General features: G+C 54.4%; 1 protein-coding gene across 1 annotated transcript in view; it reads right to left on the bottom strand.

The window, feature by feature from the left end:
- ZFPM1 (zinc finger protein, FOG family member 1) overlaps positions 1–25,402 on the bottom strand; it is a 69,959-nt gene that overhangs the window by 6,501 nt on the left and 38,056 nt on the right. The window contains 3 exon segments of the mRNA XM_026719833.2: positions 828–933; positions 5,774–5,907; positions 22,068–22,145. Coding sequence (XP_026575618.1) covers positions 828–933; positions 5,774–5,907; positions 22,068–22,145 — 318 coding nt within the window.

Raw genomic sequence — 25,402 nt, 5'->3', positions numbered from 1 at the left:
ATTACTCTGTGCAATGCACACAGCCAAAGAAAGGTGGCAGTGCTGGACCACACATGCACAAAAAATGGCACAATATTCTTTCTGGCGCTCTCTCCCAAAAGGCTTAGCACACCTGACCTGTCCATTCCGAAGACCCTCGCCCACATCCCTTCCTGGAGCTATGCCCGGAAGGCTACCCCTGGAAACATCTTGTACTGTAGACCCACCACCCTTTCCTCAAACCTGCTTTTGACCACAGAGCTACAATTTAATCCCTAAACGCTCGTGCCTGTGGGTGCTCGTTTATTTCATCTGTGCCTTCCAACTCATAGAAGGATGCTGTCTACTTGTCAGCCCCTCTTGGCTGCTTGAAATATATGGACGGACTAAGTACAGCTAGTCCTTGACTTACAACCGTTCATTTAGTGACCATCCAAAGTTACCACGGCACTGAAAAAGTGACCTACAGGTGGTTACTGAATGTATGACCATTGCAGCATCCCCAGAGTCGTGTGATCAGAATTTGGGTCCTCAGCAATCTGCACATATTTACAGTGGTTGAAGTGACCCCGAAGGTCATAAAATTGGCTGTGACACATTTAACGACTACCTCATTTAGCAATGGAACTTTGGATCCCAATTGTAACTGTAAGACAAGGACTACCTGCATGGTTAACAGCAGACGCCAGGTGTGTGCTGGCACGAGGTGGGGAGAATTAGCTCCTGAAAACAAGTGAGTTGCACTTCTCCTTCGAAGGGGTCTTTTTAGCCCCCTTACCTGTACTGGAATGATCTCTCTTCCCCCTCCCCACCCCAAACCAGGCAGGGCTCACTGCTCAAGCGCCAACCTTTCTTGTAGATCACCGAATTGGCGTCCCCTTCGCCAGGAACCAAGGAAAGCTTGGCCAGCCAGCACGTGTCGTCCTGCAGAATCAGGGTCACGGGTGGGTTCAGCTGAGAAGAGAAAAGACGTGGGTTGAATGTGCACGCCAGTCGCTCTCCCTTCCGGCCAAACAGGCTCCACTCGGAACTCCAGCAGGAACAAAACCTGCCACCACCAGAAGATCAATTTCAACGGGCCAGAACTCAAACGTTGGCCCATGCGTTGCAAAGCAGCCTGACGGTTGGGAGGACGGTCATGGCGGAAGCTGCAGGAGATGCTCACATTTTCCACACAAATGCTCCGCAATGGCAGGGTGGGCATCCTGCCCAGGTTCATCTCCTCGACTGGTGCCCCTTCCCATTTCAAGAGCTGGCCTGGCTCCACCCTCAGGGAACCAGAACGGAGGCAGCCTTAGACCAGTGGATGATAATGGAGCTGCCTGGCGCCCGCCCCCCCCCCAATCCAAACAGGCAGAGATCCAAACTGAGTCAAACCATCAATGCTGGGGGTGGGGGGGCGGGCCCTGGGCTACGTGTCCCCATGTCCCCTGAATCTGTCCAGGTCAGTGGGTGGCTTCCTTCCTCGCTCCAGTGGTGACGTGATCCACGTGGCCGCGGAGCGAAGCCTGGAGCTCACTTCCCTTCCGGACGGCTGCTTAGCAGGGCCATGGCAGCCCCCTCCCGAGGAGTAAGGGGGCCTCCGCCCGAGGAAAGCCCCCTCCCTTGTGGAAAGTGACCTGGCGGCCACAGCACGAACACAACAAGCTTGTTATTTCCTCTTCTTCGTCACTCGCGGGCCAAGCCGTGCCGGTCGGGGAGGAAACAGCCACTTCACCCCTAACCCTGGTGGTGTGCAGGGAGGAAAAGAGATTAGAGGGGGCAGAGGAGGAGGAGGAGGAGGAGGAGGAGGAGGAGGAGGAGGAGGAGGAGGAGGAGGAGGAGGAGGAGGAGGAGGAGGAGGAGGAGGAGCCAGATTGCTGGAGTGGGGGGCTGTCAGCCAAGCTGGGCCCCACTTTAGCAAGACAAAAGGAAGCGTTGTGACTCTCTGACCAGGCATGACACCCCCGGGTGCTGCTAAGGCAGCCCCAGGTGTTCAGCATTGATGGGAAGGGATGGGCAGGTGTGGACCCTAAAGCCACCTTGCTTGAGCCCCCAGAACCCCCACAGAAAGTTTCCGGAGAACAAGAGGGTCTCAGCATCGGTCCTGCATTTTCTCTCGTTGAATTCCCACCCATTGCCCAGTTTGGCCTTTGCAGCGGAAGAGACAATTGGAGTTTTGCCCAGGGAGAGGTACCCACAGACTGGGGTTGCTTATGGGGAGCTTATGGTGCCAACCTAAGAACCAAAAGCAGAGAATAAACAGCCGACAGGCAGAAGTTCTCACGTCCATCCAGGCTCCCTCTAGACCGAGAACGAATCGGGGGGATGGATCCAACTCAAAAACTGCTCACAAGAGATTACTGGGTATCAGACTGAGCTCAGACCGGAAACTTTCCTCTTACGAATCATCAAAGATCGATTACCGAAAGAAGTAAAATACTTATCGCTACACATTACAACAGCCGTTTCTCAGCACACAGCAATTTCCTCCCTGGGCATTAATGTGGTTGGCAGCTTACGGACCCACCCGATGCGCCCTGGGGCTCAGGCCCAAGGGGCAGGTTGCGTTTGGCTTCCCACCCCCAGCCCTCCATGGGCTGAGGGGACCCTCCTGGACACCCCCAACCCAGGCAGCAGCCAACCTTCCGCCCTCCTCCGAGATTTGGAGGGCTCCTCCCCTCTATTCCAAGGCCAATTGAGATGCCAACTAGAGAAAAGTATTCTGTCCCCTGATGGACATGGGCGCTTCTAAGCAAGGGCCCGAGGAAAAACCGCCTCTTTCCTCCTTGGCGGTCAGCGGGGAGGTGAACTGCAGCTGAATAGGGAGGTTCGAATGTGCACTCCCTCCAGATAGCTGCCCATGAAAAAAACGGTCCAGCCCACGAGGCCACGCAGGACTCAGGAGGGCAAGAAGGCAGCGTGGCATGGCGTAGCACAACTGCCTGCGCCCCCTTTGATGGAGCCAGAGGGGAGGAAGAGGAGGATCTGGGGAAGGAGGAAGGTCCTGGGTTGTTTTCCCCCCTTGCCGCCTGCCCCATTTCGCTCCCTGCGCTGCTAATGAATATTAATGAGAAGGAAGGAGGGCGAGGGGAAAAAATTAATCTGCCTGATCCTTCAATGGCTGCAGCAGTAACGATATGAAATCTAATTATCCGTCCCAATATTTCTAAACCCTCCACTCAGACTGACAGTCTTGGTCGGTTTAAGGCTTATCGTTCCAAGGAGCAGAGTGCTCCAGGCTTGATAATAACACACACGTGCAAGCTAGCTCCCCCTTCTCTCTCTTTTTCTTGCACACACACACACACACACACACACACACACACACACATGCCCACGCATGCACGGAGAGAGAAGACACACACTTTTGCTGACGATACAAAAATAACAGCCTTCCTACGACGCCTGTGTGTGTGATTGCATGTGCCTGAAAACGGGAGCCACCCCAAACGCAGAAGGAAGGAAGGAAGGGTCGGCACTGCCACGTGGGTGGAATGGGATGAGGTGGGGGCACAACCGAGGGATCAGCTGATTCAGCACTTGGGTTTTTCCTCCCCCCCCCACAGCTCCCTTGGTACCACATCTAGCTCTGCAGAGACCTCATGGGTGCAGAACAGATGCCAGCTCCGCCCAGCATCCCATTTTGGCCTGCAATCCTGTTGCATGCCCCTCCCCAAGTCTACGAGAGACACAGACCGATAACCCAACTGAGGCTTTGGACCCGAGGCAGGAAGTGGGCCCGAGGCAGCACCGCGAGGCTGAGCACTCCCCTTGTTTCCCCTCTAACAAAGGGGTCAGTGGGCTCGATAACCACCAGAAACTCGTATCTGAGTGGCATCTGTCTGGGACACTTTGTCCCAGGGGGTCTCCAAACTTGGCAACTTTAAACCTGGAGGACTTCAACTCCCAGCAAAGCTGGCTGGGGAATTCTAGGAGTTGAAGTCCGCCAGGGGTTGGAGACGCCTGCTTTATCCGGACCCCTCGCTATACGAAGGAGGGAAGGATCAGAGCCTGCCACCCTGGTTAATCGTTGACCTTCACCATGGTTTGCTCTCCCAGCAGGAAAGGGCCCGTGGCGAAAGACGCGTCCCTCTGGCCCAGGCATTTCCGTCAGTGGTGGGATTCAAATGTTTTTACCACCGGTTCAGTGGGCGTGGCTTGGTGGGCGTGCTTTGCCTAACGCCAGTGGCGCAGCTTTCCCCACACCAGCTGAGACCTGCAGCGCCAATCAGCTGAGAGATAAAGAAGAGAAATGCACAATGGCAGGTGGGAGGGCTGATCCTGCGCTTTTCTCCTCTTTTGCCACTCAGCTGATCGTTGGGAATTTTTTTCCTCCTCTCAGCTGATCCTCGGCTTTTGTTTTTTTACTACCGGTTCAACCAAACCGGTCCGAACCGGTTACATACCACCACTGATTTCCGTCCTGCAGAGGTTGGTTGAATCACGCTGGAAGCAGCAGGGAGACCCCCTCAAGAGGCGGTGGCTTTTCAGGACGGACTCCAAGAACCAGCGTCTCGGGGCCCACCAGTCTTCCTCCCATTTTATTCCCAATCTGGGAGCAGCTTTGGGACCTAGGATCTGATCCAGCATCCCCAATCCCCAAACCGGCTGACCATGTTCCATTCTGGGCCACTCCATTCCCACGACATTCACGGGGAGAGAACTGGAATCCCCTCCCGCCCAGGACCGATGAAGGTTGAAGCTTCCAGGGAGCCCCAGATGGTGAAAGGCTGAGGGGCAGGAGGGTCTTCCTCCCCCTCCCCTCCCCTCCCCTCCAGAGTGACAACGCCAAGGAAAAGAGAGCGGAGGAAAGAGAAGGCTGGGGATTGTCAGCATGGCTGGATAAGGGAAGCTGCCGAAACAGGAGCAAAAATATTTAGACAATAAATGAAGTATAAGAAGAAAGCAGCAGCCTATCTTTAAGAAATCAATCATCCTGTACCGGTTGTCTGGACAGACGGCGCCACAGAAGAGATAGCTGCCAAACTGGCAAGATAAAGGGTTAATCAAGGATTTAATTCAGCACAAAAAAAGATAAATGGGCAGCCGAGGGAGGCACAGAGGGAGAGAAAGTGGGGAGGCCCAGACGCCCAGCCGAGGAGTCCCGAATCCTCTTCGCAAAAGAACAGGGAAAAGTTGGACCGGCTCCCGAGCCCCCGCCCTGCCCAGGGCAAGATTCCCGCGATGGCGCTGGAGAGAGGAAGGGGATGCAGGCGCCCTGGTTACCCCCAGGAGAGACAAGCGAAGCCCCTCAATGGGCCCCTGGCCCCCTGCTTCTCTCCAGCACCCAGGCAAGTGGGGGGCACCTCACCTCGTGGTTCCCTTTCTGGATCTGGGCACTTGGCACTGGCTCCTCAGTCGTGCCAGGTGGGCAGGCTTTTTGGTGGGGAACCCTTGGTGGAGTTATCACTGCGTTTTGAGCCATTTTGCAATATTTTTTATTGGAGAAGGATCCCCAAAAGAGAAATGATGCACCCATAGAAGTCCCTTTCTTTGCCACCCCGGTCTCTGATTTCCCTCCAGACTCCGGCTAGTCCTGCCGGAGACAGGAATGAAGTCAGCCTGGAGGAGAGGAGAAGGAATGCGCCCTCCTGGGCCAATCCCTTGGCACCAGCCATCCCAGGTTAGCAGCTGCAGCTCCTCACACTCAAATATGTTGGCGCTACAACTCGCCTGCACCCTGTGTATTTGGGTCGCCTCCATTCCTGCGTTAGTTCTAGCCCGACCGTTTCTCATGTGAAGGGACCAGGATGGATTCTTCCTCCTCCTCCTCCACTAAGTTAGCTTTAGTCTTTACGTGGGGGAACCTTACCGGCTCGGTCAGTCCTGGAGACGGAGGTTCGCTGTGAATATTTCCCAGGAACGGGCCCCAAAACACTCCACCGGGGATGCTGTGTTTGGCACACACTTTGCTCTCCGCCTGGGAGGTCAGAAGCTCCAACTCGTCTGAAAGAGAAGAAAGGAGAGTTGAGGAAGTCCGAAGGCTCAGAAAAAAGCCCACCTGGCACCCTGGATGATCCCTCCAGGGGAGTATTTGAGCTGCCCTGCTGAGGGACGGCACTTCAACTTGGCAAAAGGAACCTCTGGGGATTGGTGGGGCAGCACTTCAACAACATCTGGAACGGCCCAGGCGAAGGGTCTCTTTGCCAAGGCCAAACATTGAAACGGGGAGATTCCAGGTGGGAACGGTCCCTAGTTCAGAAATGCATGGAAAACCAGGTGAGCCACTGGAGTTTGTGTGCCATCGCTCAACCTCCCCTAGGAAAGTCTTGCTCATTTCCTCACTGGAAAGAAGAGGAGGAGGAGGAGGAGGAGGAGGAGGAGGAGGAGGAGGAGGAGGAGGAGGAGGTGGCAGGGCAAAAAAGGAAAGGAAAAGGAATCTTTCCAGGCGCTCTGGGTACCGGGCTCCACCAGGAAGACTGTAGCATCTTGGATCTGCCCACTTGACCTGACCTGGTGCCCACCCTAATCTCACCCAATCCCAGGCTTCTCTCAGAGCCCCAGAGTGTGAAGAGCCCAGGGATGCTCTCTGCTCTGCCTGGACACCAGCCTCTTGCCGGGTTCCTCCTGTTTTGGACCCCATTCTCTGGGATCCTCTCCGGTTACACCATAGAGCCACTTTAAGACCTGTGGACTTCCACTCCCAGAATTCCCTCGCCAGCCACGCCTGGGAGTGGAAGCCCACAGGTCTTAAGGGCCAAAGTTGGACCCGCCCGCCTTGCAGGGTTTTCTGGGGCAGGAGGGTCCAAAGCTGCTGGCCCCTCTCCCTGGGAAAGGGAGCCTCTCGGAGGCTTCATTAGGACCCTTGGCTGAGGCAGCCCGGAGCTGTAATAGCCTTGATGGTTTGATAAGCCTCTCGGTTTAATGGGGGAAGATAACATGTAAATTGGCCGGGAAGACGGGCCTAAAAATGTTTTAGCTGCACCTCCATCATGCTGCCGGCTGATAAGGTGGCAGTTAAACAATACTTCAAGGCAGGCTGGAGCAAGGCCTCCCCCTCCCTCCTTCCCCATCTGGGAAAGGAGGAAGGGGGCGACCGCCGTCCCCCGCTTTCCCTCCAAACCCTCTGCAGGGGAAGGAGGAGGGCCGGTTGGGGGTTCAGGCTGACCTTCTCCCTGGGAAAGAAATCCTTCAGATCCGAGGCCTCCTCTCCCCACATCAAAGGGGGAAGAAGAGGAGGGAGGGAGGGACGGAGGGAGAAGGACCCAGTGGCCGGGTTTATCAGAAGGGAGGGGAGGACCCCCCCCACACACACACACTGCTAGCCGTCTCGGCCCACCTCAGGGGCACAGCCAGCTTTCGTAACCATCTTGGGCCAGGGTGTGCTGGTCTCACCAGGACTAGACTGGTTGGAGGATTATGGGAGTTGCAGCCCACCTGCCTTAAACTGGCCGTGGTTTTAGAAAGACTGTTGTAGACTCAAGAGGGGCACCAAAATAGAGTTTAAAGCCCCCCCAAAGGAGCAAAGAGCCCGTGAAGCGAAGACCCCACCTCAGTTCTATGGACTAAGGGAGGCATCCCAGGGGCTCCAACTCCCAGCTGGCTCCTGGGATACCCCGCACCCCCCTCCCTGCCTCGGCTTCTTGCTGGCTAATCAGCTCCGTTTGGGTCAGGAGACCATGGCTGGACGATAAGAGCCTCTGGCTGACACTTTCCATGTCAGAACAGAGCATCTTCTGTGTATCAATCCTCACCAGAGAAAACATTGGGCCGCTGATAAAGGAGGCGACCGTTCCAGGCAGAAGGGGACAAAAATAGGGCTAGCCGAGAGGAGGGGCCCTCCCTCCCTCCCCCTATCTCTGCTGGAGGGGGCCAAGGGAGGAAGGTCGGATGGAGGGAGGAGATTAGGGAAGGAAAAGGAAGGAAGGAAGGAAGGTCAGAGAAAAGAAGAATAGAAAAAGAAACCGGGAAGAAGGATGGGAAGGAGGGGCACAGTGGGCAGAGCTGGTCTCCTGGTGGGCATGGATGCCAGGAGCACCAACGTGGCTGGCTGAGAAGACCCTCAGCGTGAAAGCAAGGCCTGGGCACTCCTGATTCCTGAGGAGGGGTCTCTGGCCCCTCTGCAGAGCCTGGACTTGACAGACAGACAGATGGACCAAGGTGGACAGAGCCCACTTCCCAAGAGCAGGCAGGCAGGCAGGCTCCCCCCCACCCCGAGCGCCCCTGCATGTGCCACCTTCCCGGATTAACTGGCCACCCCCAGGACACATCAATTAATAGTCTGGCCGGGCCTAATGGCCAAAACAATGTTGTTGATTATCGCAAGGAACAAAGTCCAATTCTCCCCCTCCGGCTGTGCGCCTGCGCCCGCCTGCCCCTAATCTCAGGATCGGTGGCGCTGGCGCTCAGTTTCACCACCCAGCAGGTTAATACAATTCCGCCCTTATCTTATCTCCCCATCAGCTTCCTGGCCAAGCAACCCTCTGATTGGTTCCTGCAAGCCAGCTGGCCCAAAGTTATCGGAATAATTCTTATCTCCGGGATCATTAACCAAATTGGGCTGGTATCGGCCTGCGTGCTGGCGATAATGAAGTGGCAAGCGGAATGGAGGGGAAGAGGGAAGACGCCGAGCAGATGCCGTCTGAGGAGGCTGGCATCCCGCGGGAACCTCTGCAGAAGGACGTTGGCTGGGATGGGGGGGGTGGGGTGGGCAAGACTGTGCTTGGAGCCCAGGGAGCTCAGCCAGGCTGGCGGAGGAGGTGGGCTCAACCCAACCCAACCCAACTCAGGCCAGCCAACAATTCAGAAGAACCATGTTGTGACCCAGGTTGGGTTGCTTGCAGATGGGGCCCTGTGTATGGGTGTGTCTCCTCCCCCTCTAGAATTGGGAGCATGAGAAGGACAGGAGAGACTTCTCCATCACCACCTCTCGGAGCCGCGTCCCTCAACTTTGGCGACATGGAAGATGCGTGGACTTCAACTCTTGCACGACTGGCTGGGGAATTCTGGGAGTTGAAGTCCACGCTTCTTCCGGTTGCTAAGCCTGAGAAAAAGAGTCCATGGGGAAAGGCAGGCAGAGCCTGAAGGCCAGAATAATAAGCACCCATGTGAAGTCTCCTCTTTTGCCTACTTCCAGGGTGCTGCCCATCCACCAACCGCAGGCATTTCACGGGAGGAGACTTGGCTCCTTCTGTGGCCTCCCTGGGTCTCCTTTGATCCCACCTACGGCCACCTCTGAGCTGGGGAACCAGCCACCCTCCAGGTGGCCCTGAACTACAACGGCCAGCAGGCCAAAGGAGACGGACGCTGGGAACACTGGCAGCCTGCAGAAGGGACCAGGATGCTCCAACCCACTCAACTTGGCTGTTGTTAATCCAAAAAGGATCAGCTGTGAACCAATTTGCGGGACTGGATGCCAGGCCAACTTCGTCCAGCGAGAAAGCATATCAGGAAGAGTTTGGCAAGTGTACCAGCCAAACCTCCTCATTCGACTGGAGTCAAACAGAAAAGCTGGTCTCTATGGGAACCCTTGGCCTTTCTCCCTCTACCATCGCTTTCACTTTCAGGGTCCCCACCCCCCACACCAAATAAAGAAGACCACCTGCTCCTAGATTGCTCTCTGTAAGCAAAGATGATTAGCAACCGAAAAACCAGCACCCAATACAACTGTCTCCATTAAGGTCCCCAAATCTCATTGCACCTCTTCCCCACGCTCCCCCTCCCCCCCAGGTCCTGCCTAGGACAACTGCATCCATTCAATCTCATTCCAAACGGTGACACGAGGCCACTGTAATCTTCCTGTGTTCCTGGTCTGGCTGCAGCTCAGCCAAATACTAGAGAAGAGCTCAGCAGCGAGTGTGGTGACCAGCCCATCATCCGGTGGTGGGTCTTCCCACCGCCATTAACATGCCACTCTGGGGAGTCCTTGGTACTCCCTGAGCTTGCTTGCTTTCTTGCAGACTTTCCACCAGTGTGCTGATGAAGTCCCCTAGCTGGGTCACGAAACGTCTGCAAGGAAGCAATCGGGCTTAGAGAGCATCAGATCAACCCTGAGCTACAAAGATTCTCTGCCTGAACCCAAGCAGCCCCCTTCTCTGGAAGCCCCCTTCGCCTGAAGCAAATGGCCGTAATCGGAACAACCGGTAAGCAGAGATTTTTCTGCCTGCTGGTCGGTTTAGTGGGGAGAACTCAACTTCCAGCCAGCACCACAAAAGACGAAAGGAAGCCTTAGAACGAATCTCAGAGAAGCTTCCATGAATAGCGTCATTTGAACCCAGGGCTGGGGAACAGTCAACAAGAGGCTGGTCAGGACTGAACCTTGGAAGGTGGGCCGTCCAGTTGGGCTGCAAACATGTGAACGTTGCCGCCTAAGACTTGAATTTTGAGAAACTGCTCGGGAAGCAGCAAGCCCGACGCAGCTGGAACATTAAAGCACACACACAACCCTCACACAATCCTGACAACTCAACCAGCAAAATGACGCACAATCGCCTGATAAGATGGAGGGGGTGATTGGGAGAGTTTTAGAGCTGCCTGCAACCACCGTTGCCTTCACTCTTCACCTCCCTTCACAAAAGCCAAATATCTTCAAGGGGCTCAAGAGATTATCCCAGCTTTGCCCGAGTAATCAGGGGCAATACTTGGCATGACTGAAGTCTCCCCCCGCCCTCACCCCCAAAGCCACTCTGAAAATTAGAGGAGAAGGAAGAGGGGAGGGGAGGGGAGGGGGGGGAGACCCTTCCTCTTTGTTCTCCTCGCTCTGGGCAGCTCCTTTGGCTTGGAGGCCAAGGGCAACTGCTGGCCCGCCAGGCAGACCCACCACCAGCCATGAACTGCACCTCAGCCCTGGCAAATGAACCTTAAAGGCCCTCTGACCTTCGGTCTCCCAAGCCAAAGGCCAACTGTCTTTTTCCGCCCCCGGTTAATTGTGAAGGGAGAAGGGTGCCCCCCGTCCCCCAAAGGTGTAACAAAAGTTCTCCCCACCCCCCCGAACTCCCCGGCAGCACAAGGACAAAAAGAGCCGACTCCGGAGATCAAGATGGCCTCGCAGCCATACAGGTGCCACCCTGAAAGGAAGCAGAGTTGCGCCCTCCCGTGATTAAGCGGCAAGGTGGCCCAGAAGGGCAAAGTCCGGTCCGTTTCGTGACCCTCCCCCCCCCCGCCAGCTCCTGCTTCCTTCCTCTCCATGGGCAGGGTGAGTTTGCCCCTCACCTGGGCAACGGGGAGGCTGGTGGTCCAGGCTGCCTTCCACGGGTACCCGATTCGCTGTGCTCCCGTCTCCTCTTCAAAAGGGCATCGCGGCTGGGCTGGAGGGAGGGCTTTGGAGTGGCCCGGGACCCCAGGCCCTCCGCTTCCCTCCCGCTGCTTCCGGGAAAGGGTTGTTTTCGGCGAAAACGTCAAGCCCCACCACCACCACCCCGCACCCCAGCCAATGTACGCCCAAGCCGTGCAGCTGCTGTTGGGGATTTCTCTCCTGCTATCGCAACCGAGCATCGCTGGGGATTTATTGATTTTTTTGACACAGTTAAGAACAGCAAATCTTTATCGCTGCAAACCCTGACCCCATTAATGGAGGAGCTCTTACCCAGCGTGTGTAGCAACCGAGGCCCGCCTCTCTGCTCCCGGCGTGCATCGGCTCAAACGGAGGAATTTTAGGCCAAGGGTCGATCCCAGGGGACAAAATGCAGCATCGCCCTCGCCAAGGCCAGAGCCCAGCCCCGGCCTTTCATTTCCCTGAACCACCAAGACGATTTTAAGGCCACAATTTTAAGTCAGGTCTGAGGGGGAAAAACAGGCACGTTTCCAAATGAGTAGTTTGCAAGGGGCAGCTCTGCACACGGGGCCAGAGGCAGGATCGCCTGCCCGAGTGGCACAACCTCTGCCTTGCAAATACAGCCAGGCCTGGTTCTCTATTGGGGGGCATCAGCCGGTGCTTCTCCGAATTTTACCACCTGTGCAACTTTGGGGTGTGGGTGAGGTTCCAAAGCAAGGAAGCCGAATCGATGGCTAACCCGGCCTGAGTCTTTTTCCCAGCCCTATTCATGAAAGCAACGCATAAACGTGTCCATGCGCTGATGCTTTTAAGGCAGGGATTGTCAACCTGGGCAACTTTCAGGGGTGTGACGTCCACTGCTAGGATTCCCCAGCTGGAGAATTCTGGGAGTTGAAGTGCCAAGGCTGACAGACGCTACTTTAAGGCTTTGCAAAATCCAAGTTCCAAAGAACTTCCAGTTCTATTTCCGCCGAAGAGAGGAATGAAATGGGAGCGAGGAGCATTTGAGACTGGGGAGAGAGGAGAGCAGTCTTCCAATACTTGAGGGGCTGCCCCAGAGAGGAGGAAGGGGTCAAGCTATTCTCCAAGGCACCCGAAGGCCGGAGAAGGAGGAATGGATGGAAACTGAACAAGGAGACATTCAGCCTAGAAATATGGTGAAATTTTCTGACACAGAGAACCATCGACCCATGGAACAAAAGTGGCTCTCAGAGGTCGTGGGAGCTTCATCCCTTGAGACCTTCAAAGAGAGGTTGGACTCCCATCTGTCAGAAACGGTGTAGGTAGGATCTCCTGCTTGGGAGACGGGGTTGGACTAGATGACCTGCCAGGTCCCTTCCAACTCTGACGATCCGTTGTCTGAGAGCTAAGAGGGGCCTCCACCCTCCTTCTCCACCAACCCTGATGGTGCCAAGGGTCTCGGGAAAGGTTTCTCAGCAAAGAGGGAAGTGAAGTGCATGCGAGGATATGGGGTGGGGGCTGCCAGGAAATGGGGGAAGGCCTCTTTGCAGGATCCTGATCGTGGACCCCGAGCAAAAGGAGAGCAGCCGCCTGAAGGACTGCATCCAGACCCACCGGTCATGGGGCCCTTTGTCTGGCGGGCTTCTCCCCAAGCCAGATTCCCACCGTGGTCGCAGAAGGCCTGGATCCTCCCGCACCTCCCTCTGCCCTCAACTGGCTTCGAGCCCGTCCCCCAATTTTCAACCTGCTACTTAAACCCCCCAAACCTCCTGCAGGAAGCCCCACCTCCCCCCACTGATGGTTGGGGGTGTCCTTCCTTGCTCCCCTCCTCTGCCGTACAGATCCTTTGGGGAAAATGCCCCTTGATGGAGGCGCTGGACGAGAGCATCCTCCGAAGCCGCGAGGTGGCCTTGGAGAGGCTGATGAGATCCTGGCAACAGCGATCCCGTCTCTCCCCTGCCCAGGTGGGGCGACGGCGCCTTGTCCGACGAGCAACCCTCGATGGCGTTTTCTCCAGTTTTTAGGCCACCCTCTAATCGCCCTCGACGCTGGGCCTCTGCCTCCTTCTGTCCTTGCCCTAAGAGATCCAGGAGGGATCCAATTGGGCTTGGAGCGTTTCCCTGGAGCCTCCATCCGACCCGGGACAGGATTCCAGGTGGTTGAGAAAGGAATCAGAATGACAAGAAGGCTTAACCTGGGGTGGGGGGGGGGAAAGAGACTCAATTCCCCCCATTTGGGTTTGCCCCACGGCACACTGCTTGGTGGGCCACGGTTGAAACCAAGGCAAAGGTGTGCCGTTTGGGCCTGCGGTTGTCCCGGGGACGTGGACGGCTAGGCTGGAACAACGGGGCCACCCGGGAGGGTCCGTTGGCCGCGGGCCTCCCTCTTTCTCTTGCCGAGGGCCGGGTGGGGTAGGGGAGTTCATGCTCCCTCGAGGCACCTGGGCTGACCCACCCGTGGTCCTTCCCTCCAGCCAGAACCGCGTGAGAAGGCTAAGCAGGGCACGGGGGGGGGCGGTCCTGGGGTCTCTCCCCCTGGCTGGTGCCAGCCCTTCAAGGGGACTGGGAGGCCTGTCTAAGAGGGGTGGCAGTGCGCTAAACATCCCGTGCCTGGCGGATGGAGGCCACGTTATCCCCCAGCATGCACTGGGCTCCCACCGCCTGGCTCTCTCTTCCCCCCTGGTAATCTAAAACAAATAGGACTATCTAGCCTAAAACTCTGCTAGGAGTGATAAAGAAAAATAGCTGGAATAATTTTTCCCACCCACACATACCACTGAGAAGAGGAAGAAAGGGGTGTGCAGACACACACACACACACACACTCATTCTCTCTCTCTCTCTCTCTTATCCAGAGAATCGTGGACATCCTGCCTGTCCATCAGGAGGGGCCCTCCTGCCTCTCTCTCTCTCTCTCTCTCTCTCTCTCTCTCTCTCTCTCTCTCTCTCTCTCTCTTTCTCTCTCCCTCTCTCTCTCTCTCTCTTTCTCTCTTTGCACTGGGCCACCTGATAATCAACCTTGAGGTTTGCATAGAAAACTTCAGGCCGAGGGAGATTACTCAGACAGGAGTCACAACAGAGATAAAAAAAGAAAGAAAGGAAAGAGAGTTTGGTGGTTTGTGGGGGGAGGAGGAGGGAGAGAAAAAGGGGGCAAAAATAGAAGTTGGAGAAAGGAAGAGGGGGGGAAAGGGAGCAGGGCTTACAGGAGGTAGCAACGAAGGCTTTCTGGCAGGTTTGGCCTTAGTGGGATGCAGCAATTTAGGCAAAACGGAACACACACACACACACACACACACACACACACACACAGAGCCAACCCAGCTTCACCCACCGCACCTTTTGTGTTGTTGTGCGTATGTGCATGCGTGCGGGTGTATGTGAAAGCCGCACTCTCCCTGGCTGGGGAACCTGGAGCACCCTAAGTGTTCGGTCATTCTTCGGAAGGGTCCCAGGGAAGCGCAGCCCCCCCCATGCCCCCCCTCCCCGAACCAGCCCTCTCCCTGCCTCAGTTTCCGGCCTGCCGGTGGAGGAGAGGCCCGCGGAGCAGATGGCTATCGCCTTGCCCTTTGAGATCCACGGGGCTGGAGGGGAGGGCTGGGCTGTGGCGCTCAGTCCACTGATCAGCTCCATTAACTGATAAACAGGCATTTTTCACCTTTAAAAGGTGCCTCGATTAATCAGGCCAGCCAGGAGCACCTCAGCCAGGCAGGTTTAGGGCAGGTGCTTCTGGGAAAGCCACACCACCAGCACCGCCGGCTCCCACGTTCCCTGAGCAAGAGCCGTAAGGTGGGAGCCCTCCCTTCAAGAATGCCTGCCTTTAAAAAAAAAAACACCAAACAAACTATAGAAATATTCGTCCATTCACACACACACACACACCCCAAAAAAAAGAGAGAGAGAGAAAGAAAGAGTCTATTTGCCTTTTGGAAGAAGAACCGTTGGGTGGTTGAGACATCTCCCCATAGACATGTAGATTTAAATGAAACCGATCTGCACACGTGCAAAAATAGCTGTGCCTGCATCCAAGAGCCTTCGCACAGGACAGAACCTGGGGGCAAAACGCCCACCAGATTCCCACCCCTTTCCCCCCTTTTCTTCAGCCCTGCCATCCAGCCATTTGAGAGAAGCTCCAGAGGTGGCAGCGCCGGCTGGGTGCTTCCTGAGCTCAGAAGCTAAGGAGGGCCAGGCGCGGTGAATACTTGGATGGGACCCCCAGGGAATCCCGACCCGTAGACCAGGCTGGGGACCTGAAAACCATTCCAGAAAGCGGAAAGTATGCAGCGGGATCCATGAGTCAATCAGGAGCTCAGCTCCTCGGAAATTTGACTTTACCTGAACTGGCAGCAGGTGAAAGGTGCGCCATGAACAGGAATCTGTCCAGGGTTTTGACAGGAGGAAGAAGGGGAAGGGTGTGGCTGCCTTGGCTGAAGATGCCAATCAAAGGGAACGGGACGTAGCTGTCTCCAGCCTGCTCCTCCTTCCCTCTTGCCATTCAAACAGGAGGTTGCGAGTGAATCCACTGATTAAAAAGCACGGCAAACGCGGGCCAGGTTACTAGCCAGTATTGAGGAACCGAGAAATGGTCCGTAAGAGCAGGGCAGGGTCAAATCGGAATAACAGAGTTGGAAGGGAACTTGGAGGTCTTCTAGTCCAACCCCCTCTGCTCTAGCAGGAAGCCCTAAACCAGTGACGGCGAACCTTTTTGTTGGGGTGTGCCGAAAGGGCACGCGTGCACTGGCACCCACAATGCAAAGCGTCCCTCCTGAGCACGCACAGGCAACATCCCCACCCCACCCCCTTACCTGCACTGTGCATGCGCGTGCCTCCCAGCTGATTTTTGGCCCGTTTGAGACCGTTGACGTCCTTCTGGGGGCTCGAGGGAAGCCTCTGCAGCCTCTGGAGCCTGAAAATGGGCCCGTTCCAGCATTCCTGGTATTTCCGGAAGGCCCATTTTGCAGCCTCCCGAGGCCGCAGAGGCTTCCCTCGAGCCTCCAGGAGGGCGAAAATGGCCTCCAATGGGCCCAAAATCAGCTGGGAGGCACGCGCATGTGCAGTGCAGGTAAGTTTGGTTGGGGCTCTGCATGCCACTTGTGGCACGTGTGTCCTAGTTTCGCCATCCTGGCCCTACACCGTTTCAGACAAGTGGTCAACCATCCGTCAACCACTCCCGCTGGATGCAGGACTCCAAACAAGCATGAAATCTGGGCACCGCCCAGACCCCAAAGCCCTACCAGCGCCTGGTTTCTATTCTTCCCAGGAAAAGCCTCACAAGGACCCCCTGGAATTTCTACAGCGAGGGGAAAAACGAAGTGGGGGTGCCTACTGGAGGCCCAGTTTGCTTTTCAGCCCTACTGGCTTGCTGGGGCCTCTCTGGGCAGCTCCAAGCGAAGGGAGCCTCCTTCTATCTCGGCCCCGCTTGGGGAGGGGGTGAGAAGGGGCAAGAATGTCCCCTCCCCTGCGAGGGGACGACTCCAGCGGCTGAGCCGCCGACGTGAGCGACGGGCAACAAAGTGCAAGAGGCTGTTTCATCTGCTGTAACAAGCGCCCAAGTTAAGGATTATAAATTGGAGCTATCACAGATTTGCATATCGGAATTTTAAAGCAGCCAAGACCCTTCCAGCGAGCAAGGTCAAACGGAAGATTAAAACGGAGGGAAGGGGGAGAAAAACAGCCCCCCCTTCCTTCTCGCTCCCCTTGACTCTTGCGTTGGGCTTGGCACAGCGGGCAGCCAAGGATCTTCCTGCCCCCCGTTGCCCGTCTCCGGCCACCAGGGGCCTAGGCCGCAGCCGTTGGGGCTGGAAAGGGGCGGCTGCATCGGAGGAACATGGGGATGCGGCCCCTACGCCTTGCCGGGGGCTTCAGAATGAAGGCACCCAACCAAGGTCTCCTGAATCGGCTTCTGCTAACTCAGGAAAGGGACCCAAAGAGTCCCTGTGATTTCGGGCTGGCCGCCATTGAGCTGCTTAGGGATAGACTTCCTCTGAACATGGAGGTTCCACAGAATTCACCCTGGCCTGTAGCTCCTCTGAGACCTCCCCGTCTCTTCCCATGCAGTGCTCAATTTGGTATCTCAGGTGCATTTGGTCACCTGGCTGGGTTATATGTGCCCGGGATTGTTTTTGTTTTACTTTATAAGCAGCTGTTTCTCTGCAGACATGAGGGATGAGGGCAGCAGCCACAATGTATTTGGGACTGGCCTGAGAGGAGCATCTGGAAACGGGCCTGAACGCAGAGCCCACCAGCCATGAGAAAAGGGTCAGAACTGCCTGGGCCACCCTCGGCCTCAAACCATCTGGGGCACCTTTCCCAGGACAAAGGGGAGCCACAGCTGCCCCCCCCCACCAAATAGTCCCAAGGACTCGGTGCATGTCCCCCGGGAAGGAAGACGATGCTAAGCTGGAGCTGCGCCTCCCCTGGAGACTGCACGCTTGGTCCTTCAGTGCTCTCCAGATGCTGCAGAGGCACCTCCGCACAGCTGCCCTGGGCCTTGGCAACTGCTGAACCTGGCCCAGAGGGGGGGGGGCAAGGAGGGGAAGGCTGCTAAGGAAGGAAGGGATGAGAGGAAGAAAGAAGGAGGGAGGGAGAAGGGAGAGAAGAGGGAGGGAGGGAGGGAAGGAAGGAAGGAAGGAAGGAAGGAGCGAAGAAGTGAGATGGATGGATGGAGAAAGGGAGGGAGGGAAGGAAGGAAGGAAGGGTGATGGAAGATGAAAGGAGGGAAGGAAAGAAGGAAGGAAGGAGCGAGATGGATGGATGGAGAAAGGGAGGGCGGGCAGGAAGGAAGGAAGGGTGATGGAAGATGAAAGGAGGGAAGGAAAGAAGGAAGGAAGAAGGGAGATGGATGGATAAGAGGGAGGAAGGAGGGAAGGTGATGGAAGACGGAAGGAAGATCAGGGGAAGGCAGGGAGCGAAGGAAGGAAGGAAGGAAGGAAGGAAGGAAGGAAGGAAGGAGCGAGATGGATGGATGGAGAGAGGGAGGGAGGGCAGGAAGGAAGGAAGGAAGGCTGATGGAAGATGAAAGGAAGATTGGAGGAGGGAGGGAAGGAAAGAAGGAAGGAGATGGATGGATAAGAGGAAGGAAGGAGGGAAGGTGATGGAAGACGGAAGGAAGATCAGGTGAAGGGAGGGAGCGAAGGAAGGAAGGAAGGAAGGAAGGAGCGAGATGGATGGATGGAGAGAGGGAGGGAGGGCAGGAAGGAAGGAAGGAAGGCTGATGGAAGATGAAAGGAAGATTGGAGGAGGGAGGGAAGGAAAGAAGGAAGGAGATGGATGGATAAGAGGGAGGAAGGAGGGAAGGTGATGGAAGACGGAAGGAAGATCAGGTGAAGGGAGGGAGCGAAGGAAGGAAGGAAGGAAGGAGCGAGATGGATGGATGGAGAGAGGGAGGGAGGGCAGGAAGGAAGGAAGGAAGGAAGGAAGGAAGGAAGGGTGATGGAAGATGAAAGGAAGATTGGAGGAGGGAGGGAAGGAAAGAAGGAAGGAGATGGATGGATAAGAGGGAGGAAGGAGGGAAGGTGATGGAAGACGGAAGGAAGATCAGAGGAAGGGAGGGAGCGAAGGAAGGAAGGAAGGTCTGCAATGGCCCAAACTTGCTAGTTTCAGGGACAAAAGCCCGACTCCCGGCTTCCCACTCTGATCTCTGTGTCTCCAGGCCTCACTTGCCTGCCAGAGCTGACACATGGCGGATCCCGCCAGATAAAGAAGAAATTCAGGCTGCTGACAGCATCCTCCTTTTCCTCCTTCCTTCCTTCCCTCTTTCTGCCATCCTCCTCCTGATAAGTGCGGTGCCTGTGTGGAGACTGATAGAAGGCCTATCGCGGCAGTTAGCACAGAAAGGAAGGGCTCTATCAGCCCCGCATCGCCGGACCGAGATCGACTCCCAGCCGCAGAGAAATTAATATCACTCCAATTACCGCAGCGGAGATGGGCTGGACGGAGAGATAATAAAATCTCTTCTACATAAAGAATGCAAAGAGCCAAATGGGGTTCAGTCGGGGGAATGAGGGGGGTGCATTTTCTAGGCCTGTTTGCCGCCTCAGGGAAAGTGCAGGCCAATTAGACCGGCTGGCAGGATTTCTCCAGCAGGGAAGGACGGGGCTCCGAACATAATCGGGGTCCCCGTCTCCCTACTAACTCAGGCCTTTTGGGGTCCAGTGGGGAATTATCCTCCGGGGACGCTTGGAACTGAGGTGGCACAATCTATGCCAGTCTTTCTCCAACGGAGCAACTTTCAGATGTGCGTGTTTCGGCTCTGCTTTTACACGGAAACCATTTAGGGCCTTTTTGCTTGGGACCAAAAGAGGCGCTGTATGAAAGTTTGTGACAATTGCAATTGTTTCTGACGATAGAAACACTGTGTATTACTGAATGTCAGATCAAAAGGTGAACGTATTTTAGATTTGCAACTGTATCAAGGAGAGTTGCTTTCTTTTGCTTTTCCCCTCCCTCTTCCTTTATCCCTTGCATTTTACCCCTTCCCTATTTTTTTCTCAATTTCTTTCTTCTTCTTTTTATTCCTGGAAGAAATTTAACGAAGTATAATTAAAAGATGTGTGGTCTTCAACTCCCAGAATTCCCCAGCCTGCAGCACACCGAGTCTCCGTCATCGACTTTGCAAGCTCTTTCCATTCATTCTCCCTTGCTTTTCCCAGGTGGCCCTTGGCCCTGGGGGGGACTGCGGGGGCAAGTGTGGGATTTCCCCTCTGGAAAGGGGCCAGATAGTTTTCACTTGTGTCATTCATTCTCAGTGAAGGTAAGAGTCCCAAACTGAGCATCCCGTCAACAAGGGAGACTTGACAAACTGTTGGTTAAAGAAAAAAAACCCACGGTCAGTATTTGGGAGGGCTGCGAATGCCAACTGTGGCCACCTGGGATGCTTACACTATGGTGGGAAGGACGTCCTGGCACGGCAGGCCAAGGACCATCCCTGCCAGTCAGGATCAGGGGCTGAGCAGGCTGGGCTCCCACAGGCCGAAGGTCAGGGATAGGAGAGAACAGATAACCAAGGAGAGAAGGTGTGGACCTTCTGCAGATCCATTTCCGGCCAACACATCCAGGAAGAGCCAAGGATATCAGCCCGGCTGCGAACGCACATTTCCCTTCCTGGACTTGGAGCCAGAGGCAGGGCGGGGAGTCGGAGAAGAAAGAAAAGGGAAAAACAGAGGAATGCTGGCAAAAGGCTATTCCAAAACAGCCGGGGGGGAAAAAGGGGAGAATTGCCTTCAGGAGTCTCCACACCATCTCCAGGTTGGGCTTGTTTCCAGACTGACCCTGGTGAAGGAGGAGTGTGTGTGTGTGTGTGTGTGTGTGTGCGCGTGCGTGCCTTCTTCGTAACCCTCCTTTCTTTTCAAGAAACAAGATCCATAAGAAGAACAGATGAAAGCAGCCAAGCTCTAAGAAAAGAAACCGGAGCAGACCTGACATTACAAGGGGACAACCTTCTTCTCCTTCTCTCTTTAGCAACTCTGGTGCCGTTGGCTTCATTGTGGGTACAAGGCCTGCTGTAAACGATTTTAGGTGAGCAGTTTTTTGTTTTTATTTTTTTTACCAGCCGTGAAAGAAGAACCACACATGGACGTGGGTACAAATGCGCGCACGTTCATCTAGGCATATGCTATGATTTGAGAAATTCAAAAATGCTGTAAGGGTATTCTTTGGTTTCTCAACGCCTTTGGCCTAGACCATCTTGCAAAGTGATTGTTAAGGTAAAATACTGAGACCATCTTGCCAAGTGATTGTTAAGGTAAAATACTGAGCTGCTTGGGAAAAGACGGAGGAACACACGAGGAACTGCCTTTCACTGTGTGGGGAAGTGTTGGCGGCTTGGCCCCATAATCGACTGAGACCAATGGTGTCTAGCTAGAATAGAATAGAATTCTTGATTGGCCAAGTGTGGTTGGTCACACAAGGAATTTGTCTTTGGTGCATATGCTCTCAGGGTGCATAAAAGAATCCATACCCATGTGGCTCTAGATGGAAAGAAGACATTTTCCAACCTGACTCAATCTCTGTATTGAGTGTTCATTCCTCAAACAAGACTAAGGGTGTGTCCTGATACTTCGGTGGACCAAGAACCACATTTGATTTTGGGATGGTACACGAAGAGATGCTCCCCAACAAGCAGATATTGCCAAGGACCTTTCGCATACAAGGTGTGCGCGCTGCTGTGTGATGACAACCAGATCCCTGGTCCCTTCCGCTCCCTTTGGCCTATTCTAACAAGCAGCCTTAATCTTCAAACTCTGGTTGAGTCTGGAAACTCTTGCCAGAGAGATACACGCTGTTCACAAGGCACAAGAGCTACTCCGAGCGCCTTCATTTACATCCAAGCTACTTACACATCACCCCGATCGGAGCCGCTGCGTATCTCACATATATCTGAACTTCTGTTTTTACACTTCCTTACTGTTCTGTTAACAGATGGAGACTGGCACGCCCAACCGTTTCCCCGCATACCATGTCAGCTTACAGTTTAAAGTCCAAACTAAACACCAGAAACAGGAGCCAGCTTTCCTAAACCTCTGCACTAGGATCTTCCAATGGTAGCCAGAGCTCCCGAACTGGCTTGGATTTGGAAGGTGTTTGATGCGCCCCGATGGTCACGATCAATATGTGGGAGGAAGCTGTCAGAGGGGGCCCTTCCTCCCCTAAGTACCGTATAACTCCCCTATTACACAGTCCGTTGATTCTTAAGAAGGACCCTTTTCCCTTCAGAGCTGTTCCAAGCAAGCTCACCAAAGTTTTTAAAGACCAGTTTTGGAAGATAATTCATATGCCAAAACCTTGGTCTTCTATAAGCTTTCGTGGTTGGGCAGAACCAAACTAAGCAGAACCAAGCTGGATCTGCCACCCCAGCGAAGCATTCGAGTTTTGGGCTCCCCGTCCTGTTCCGTGCCGAGAACGGGGGCGCTTTTGAAAAAACGAAGAGAGGAGATTTACCTGGTCCCGTCCACGTCTCGGTCTCTGGCATTTGTGGCTTATCTGACTCTTCTAGACTCTCCTCTTTGGACTCGGCCTCTGAAATCAAAAGAGGAAACATCACAATCGCACTTCAAAACCCACAAAGAAGATACGATCAGTGGTTAGGGCAGGAGATTCCTGCTCAGCTGCTCGCCTGTCTCCATCTCAGCCAGCGGGCCCATGAAGAGATGGGCTCCAGAAAGCAGAGTCTTCCAGACGTTTTCCAGGCAAGGAACCATGAAGCGGGTCCACAGGGGAACATTAGGATTCCTCCTTAGATTTTCCCATGGTTTCCTCTTATCTTTTCCTTCTTCCTACAGGAAACAATTTGAGGAAATAGAACTAAAGGAGCGAGGATAAATAAGGCTGGTTTCCCCAAACAACAGGTGAGGTTCCCAACTGAGATATCGCTTCCCGGAAAAGGCCTGGACCGCATCAGGTGGAAGAGACGACTGGACCCTTAGAATAGGGGCCGCGTGTTCAAAATACCCTTTATAAAGGAAAGGCAGCCATAGATAACTTTTCCCTTGGCTCACCTGCCCTCCCGGGGACTTTCTCATCTAATCAACCACCATCTATCCACTTTCACTGTGAATTGATGCAGTCCACAGTTAACACCCTGGTGTTGAGAAGAATTGGGCCATCTGGCGTTTAAGGACCCGCAGGAAAAAGATGGATGTGAAACTATTTATGTCATCGTCTCTACTTCTCTCTCTCTTTTTTTTTGGCGGTGATTTTATCTTTGTCCACTGCCTGGGGCTCTCACGGAATTGGGTGGCTTTATAAACTTAATATACAATGAATATATCCTCGGCAGATACTTGGGCTTTGACTCAGGAAAGAACCCGGAGCCAAATAAAAATAAATAAAGAAATACATGGCAGCGAGGGGAGGCGAGGCAGCCGGTTGCCAAGCGAGGGAGGATTCGGACGGAAACAGGCCGAGAAAAATCCCCCTGCCGCCACCCATAGGATGCCCATTTATTATGCCAACTCAAAGCCCCCAGGAGAAGGAGCAGGTTTTTCGAATCAACGTATTTTTTTAAAAAATCAGGAATTTTGCCACAGGAAAGCAAGGGGGGGGGTTGAGGGAGGGAAATAAAAGATCCGGAACTCTCCTGAGGTACCTTCAGACAGACAGAAGGTGGACACCTTTGACCCCGAATCCAGCGTTCTGGGGCTCGGCATTAGAGCAGCCCCTAAGAGGTTGGAGATGAAAAAGGAAACACCGATACAAAGCCCCATTTGTAGAAAGCCCTCAGAGAGCGCCCTCATTCAGGACGGTGCTTTTTCTCAGTGCTGAAAATAGTGACGTTTGACCGTTTCTCACTCTTACGACCATTGCAGCATCTCTCATGGTCACGGGGTCAAAATTCGGATGCTTGGCAACTGACTCGTATTTATGACGGTTGCAGAGTCCCAGGATCCCCCTTTGTGACCTTCTGACTACCAAAGTCAGCGGGGGAGCCGGGTTCTCTTAACAACCGGGAGTCTCACTTATCAACGGTGGCACGAAAGGTTGTGAATGGGGCAAAACTCCACTTAACAAATGTCTCACTTTGCAACAGAAATTTTGGGTTCCTATCAAGGACTACCTGCATTTTTTTTTGGCTTCCTAAGGACATTTTGGGTTGCACCGGAGGACCCCAAACCCACCATTTGGAACGAAAGAAACCCTTGTTTCGGCTTCTGTATTTACTTGGTCAACGAAGAAGACGGTGGACCTCATGAGGTTTCCCGTCTGGTTCAACAACAACAAGCTTATCCACCCTACTCTGTGGGCCACCAAAGTCCTAAAGCCCCAGCAGAGGTCCCCTCCTTCCCCTCCAGGGGTGGCTAACAAGGCTTCAAAGCAGATGACCACGGTAAGAGGAAAGACCAGAAAGGCAAACCGACCTGGAAATCAGCGATCATGCAAGCTTCCCCTAGCAGTTGAAGGATTATCTCCAAAACCACTGCAGGGCTAAAATAGCAGGAGAATCAACCGAAAGCTCCCAAAATAGGACTTGAAGGAGTTAGATATGAAGAAAGGACCTTCTGCAGGGAACAAGTGGTCAGAAAGGAGGTGGAGACTGCTGACAAATGGCCACGTGGAAGCCCACTCCCACTTCTCTCTTACACACACGTAACTGCACCAATACAAGGTCTGTGATCCCTTCCCCAGACACACGTATCTTGGTGGGCACAGGAGAAGAACTGGTTGAGTACAACAAGCTCCTGCAAGATGTGGTTTCCAGGCTGCCTAGCTGGAATCCGTGATAGCAGGGCTCTCGCAACTTTGGCAACTTTTAAGACTTGGGGACTTCAGCTCCCAGAATTCCCCCCGCCACCCAGAATTCTGGGAGTTGGAAGGCCATGGGTCTTAAAGTTGCAATAGGTCAAAGAATAGAAGAGAAGAGAAGAGAAGAGAAGAGAAGAGAAGAGAAGAGAAGAGAAGAGAAGAGAATTCTTTATTGGCCAAGTATGATTGGACACACAAGGAATTTGTCTCGATATAAATATTCCCAGTATACATAAAAGAAAAGATACATTCGTCAGGAGTCAAGAATCATAAGATATGACACTTAACGATAGTCACAGGGTACAAATCATACAAGGAAAGAGTCTGGGCTGGCTGGGGAATTCTGGGAGTTGAAGTCCACGAGTCTCAAAGTTGACAGTGCTTGGAGGCCCCTGCTCAATAGGTTTGGGCCCAGGAGCAAGAGAGCTTCAGCGGTTAAACTTGGGGGAGGGGGTCAGGAGCTGGGGTTGCCCCCAACCCAGGCCCACCCTCGGCTGGTGGACCCCAAGGAGAAGCACCTTCAAGGGCCGGTGCCACCCGGGCTGCCCTCAGAGCAACCGAGAACCATTATTCTCCCCATTAACCTGCTGGTTGAGATAAGCCGATCTCTGAAGGTGGCGTGAAAGATTAGCGGGCACAGGGCATGTTTGCCTTTCGAGCGCTTGCCTACTCCACGGGCCCCATCAATGGCACCGAGGACGGCGGGGTGGGGTAAGTGAGTCTGCCTGACGTCACCAGCCACGGCCGATGATTATTAATACAGGTGACCAGGGTGGGGAGGCGATGATTAATATCAAATCAATCGGCGGGTATAAAAGTCCCATTATTTGGGGCTATAAATCAAAGCGCTGGCATATTGATTGTTATCCATCCTGCTGAAAGCTTCTTGCTATGCACCACGGGAGCAACCGTTATTGCAGCCGGCCCCTTATCACGCGCTATCGCCTCCTTTTATCACGGCGCTAGTGCCAGGTGCGCACTCAGCCGGGAAGGGGGGGGGGAGATTTCTCAGTGGCTCTTTCTCTCTGTTTTCT

The sequence above is a fragment of the Pseudonaja textilis genome, chromosome 11 (genome assembly GCF_049901715.1).
Source record: "Pseudonaja textilis isolate UNSWEBS1 chromosome 11, rPseTex1.2, whole genome shotgun sequence".
Lineage (NCBI taxonomy): Eukaryota > Metazoa > Chordata > Lepidosauria > Squamata > Elapidae > Pseudonaja > Pseudonaja textilis.
The sequence above is the reverse complement of the archived record's forward strand: the minus strand, read 5'-3'. Positions and strand labels throughout refer to the sequence as shown.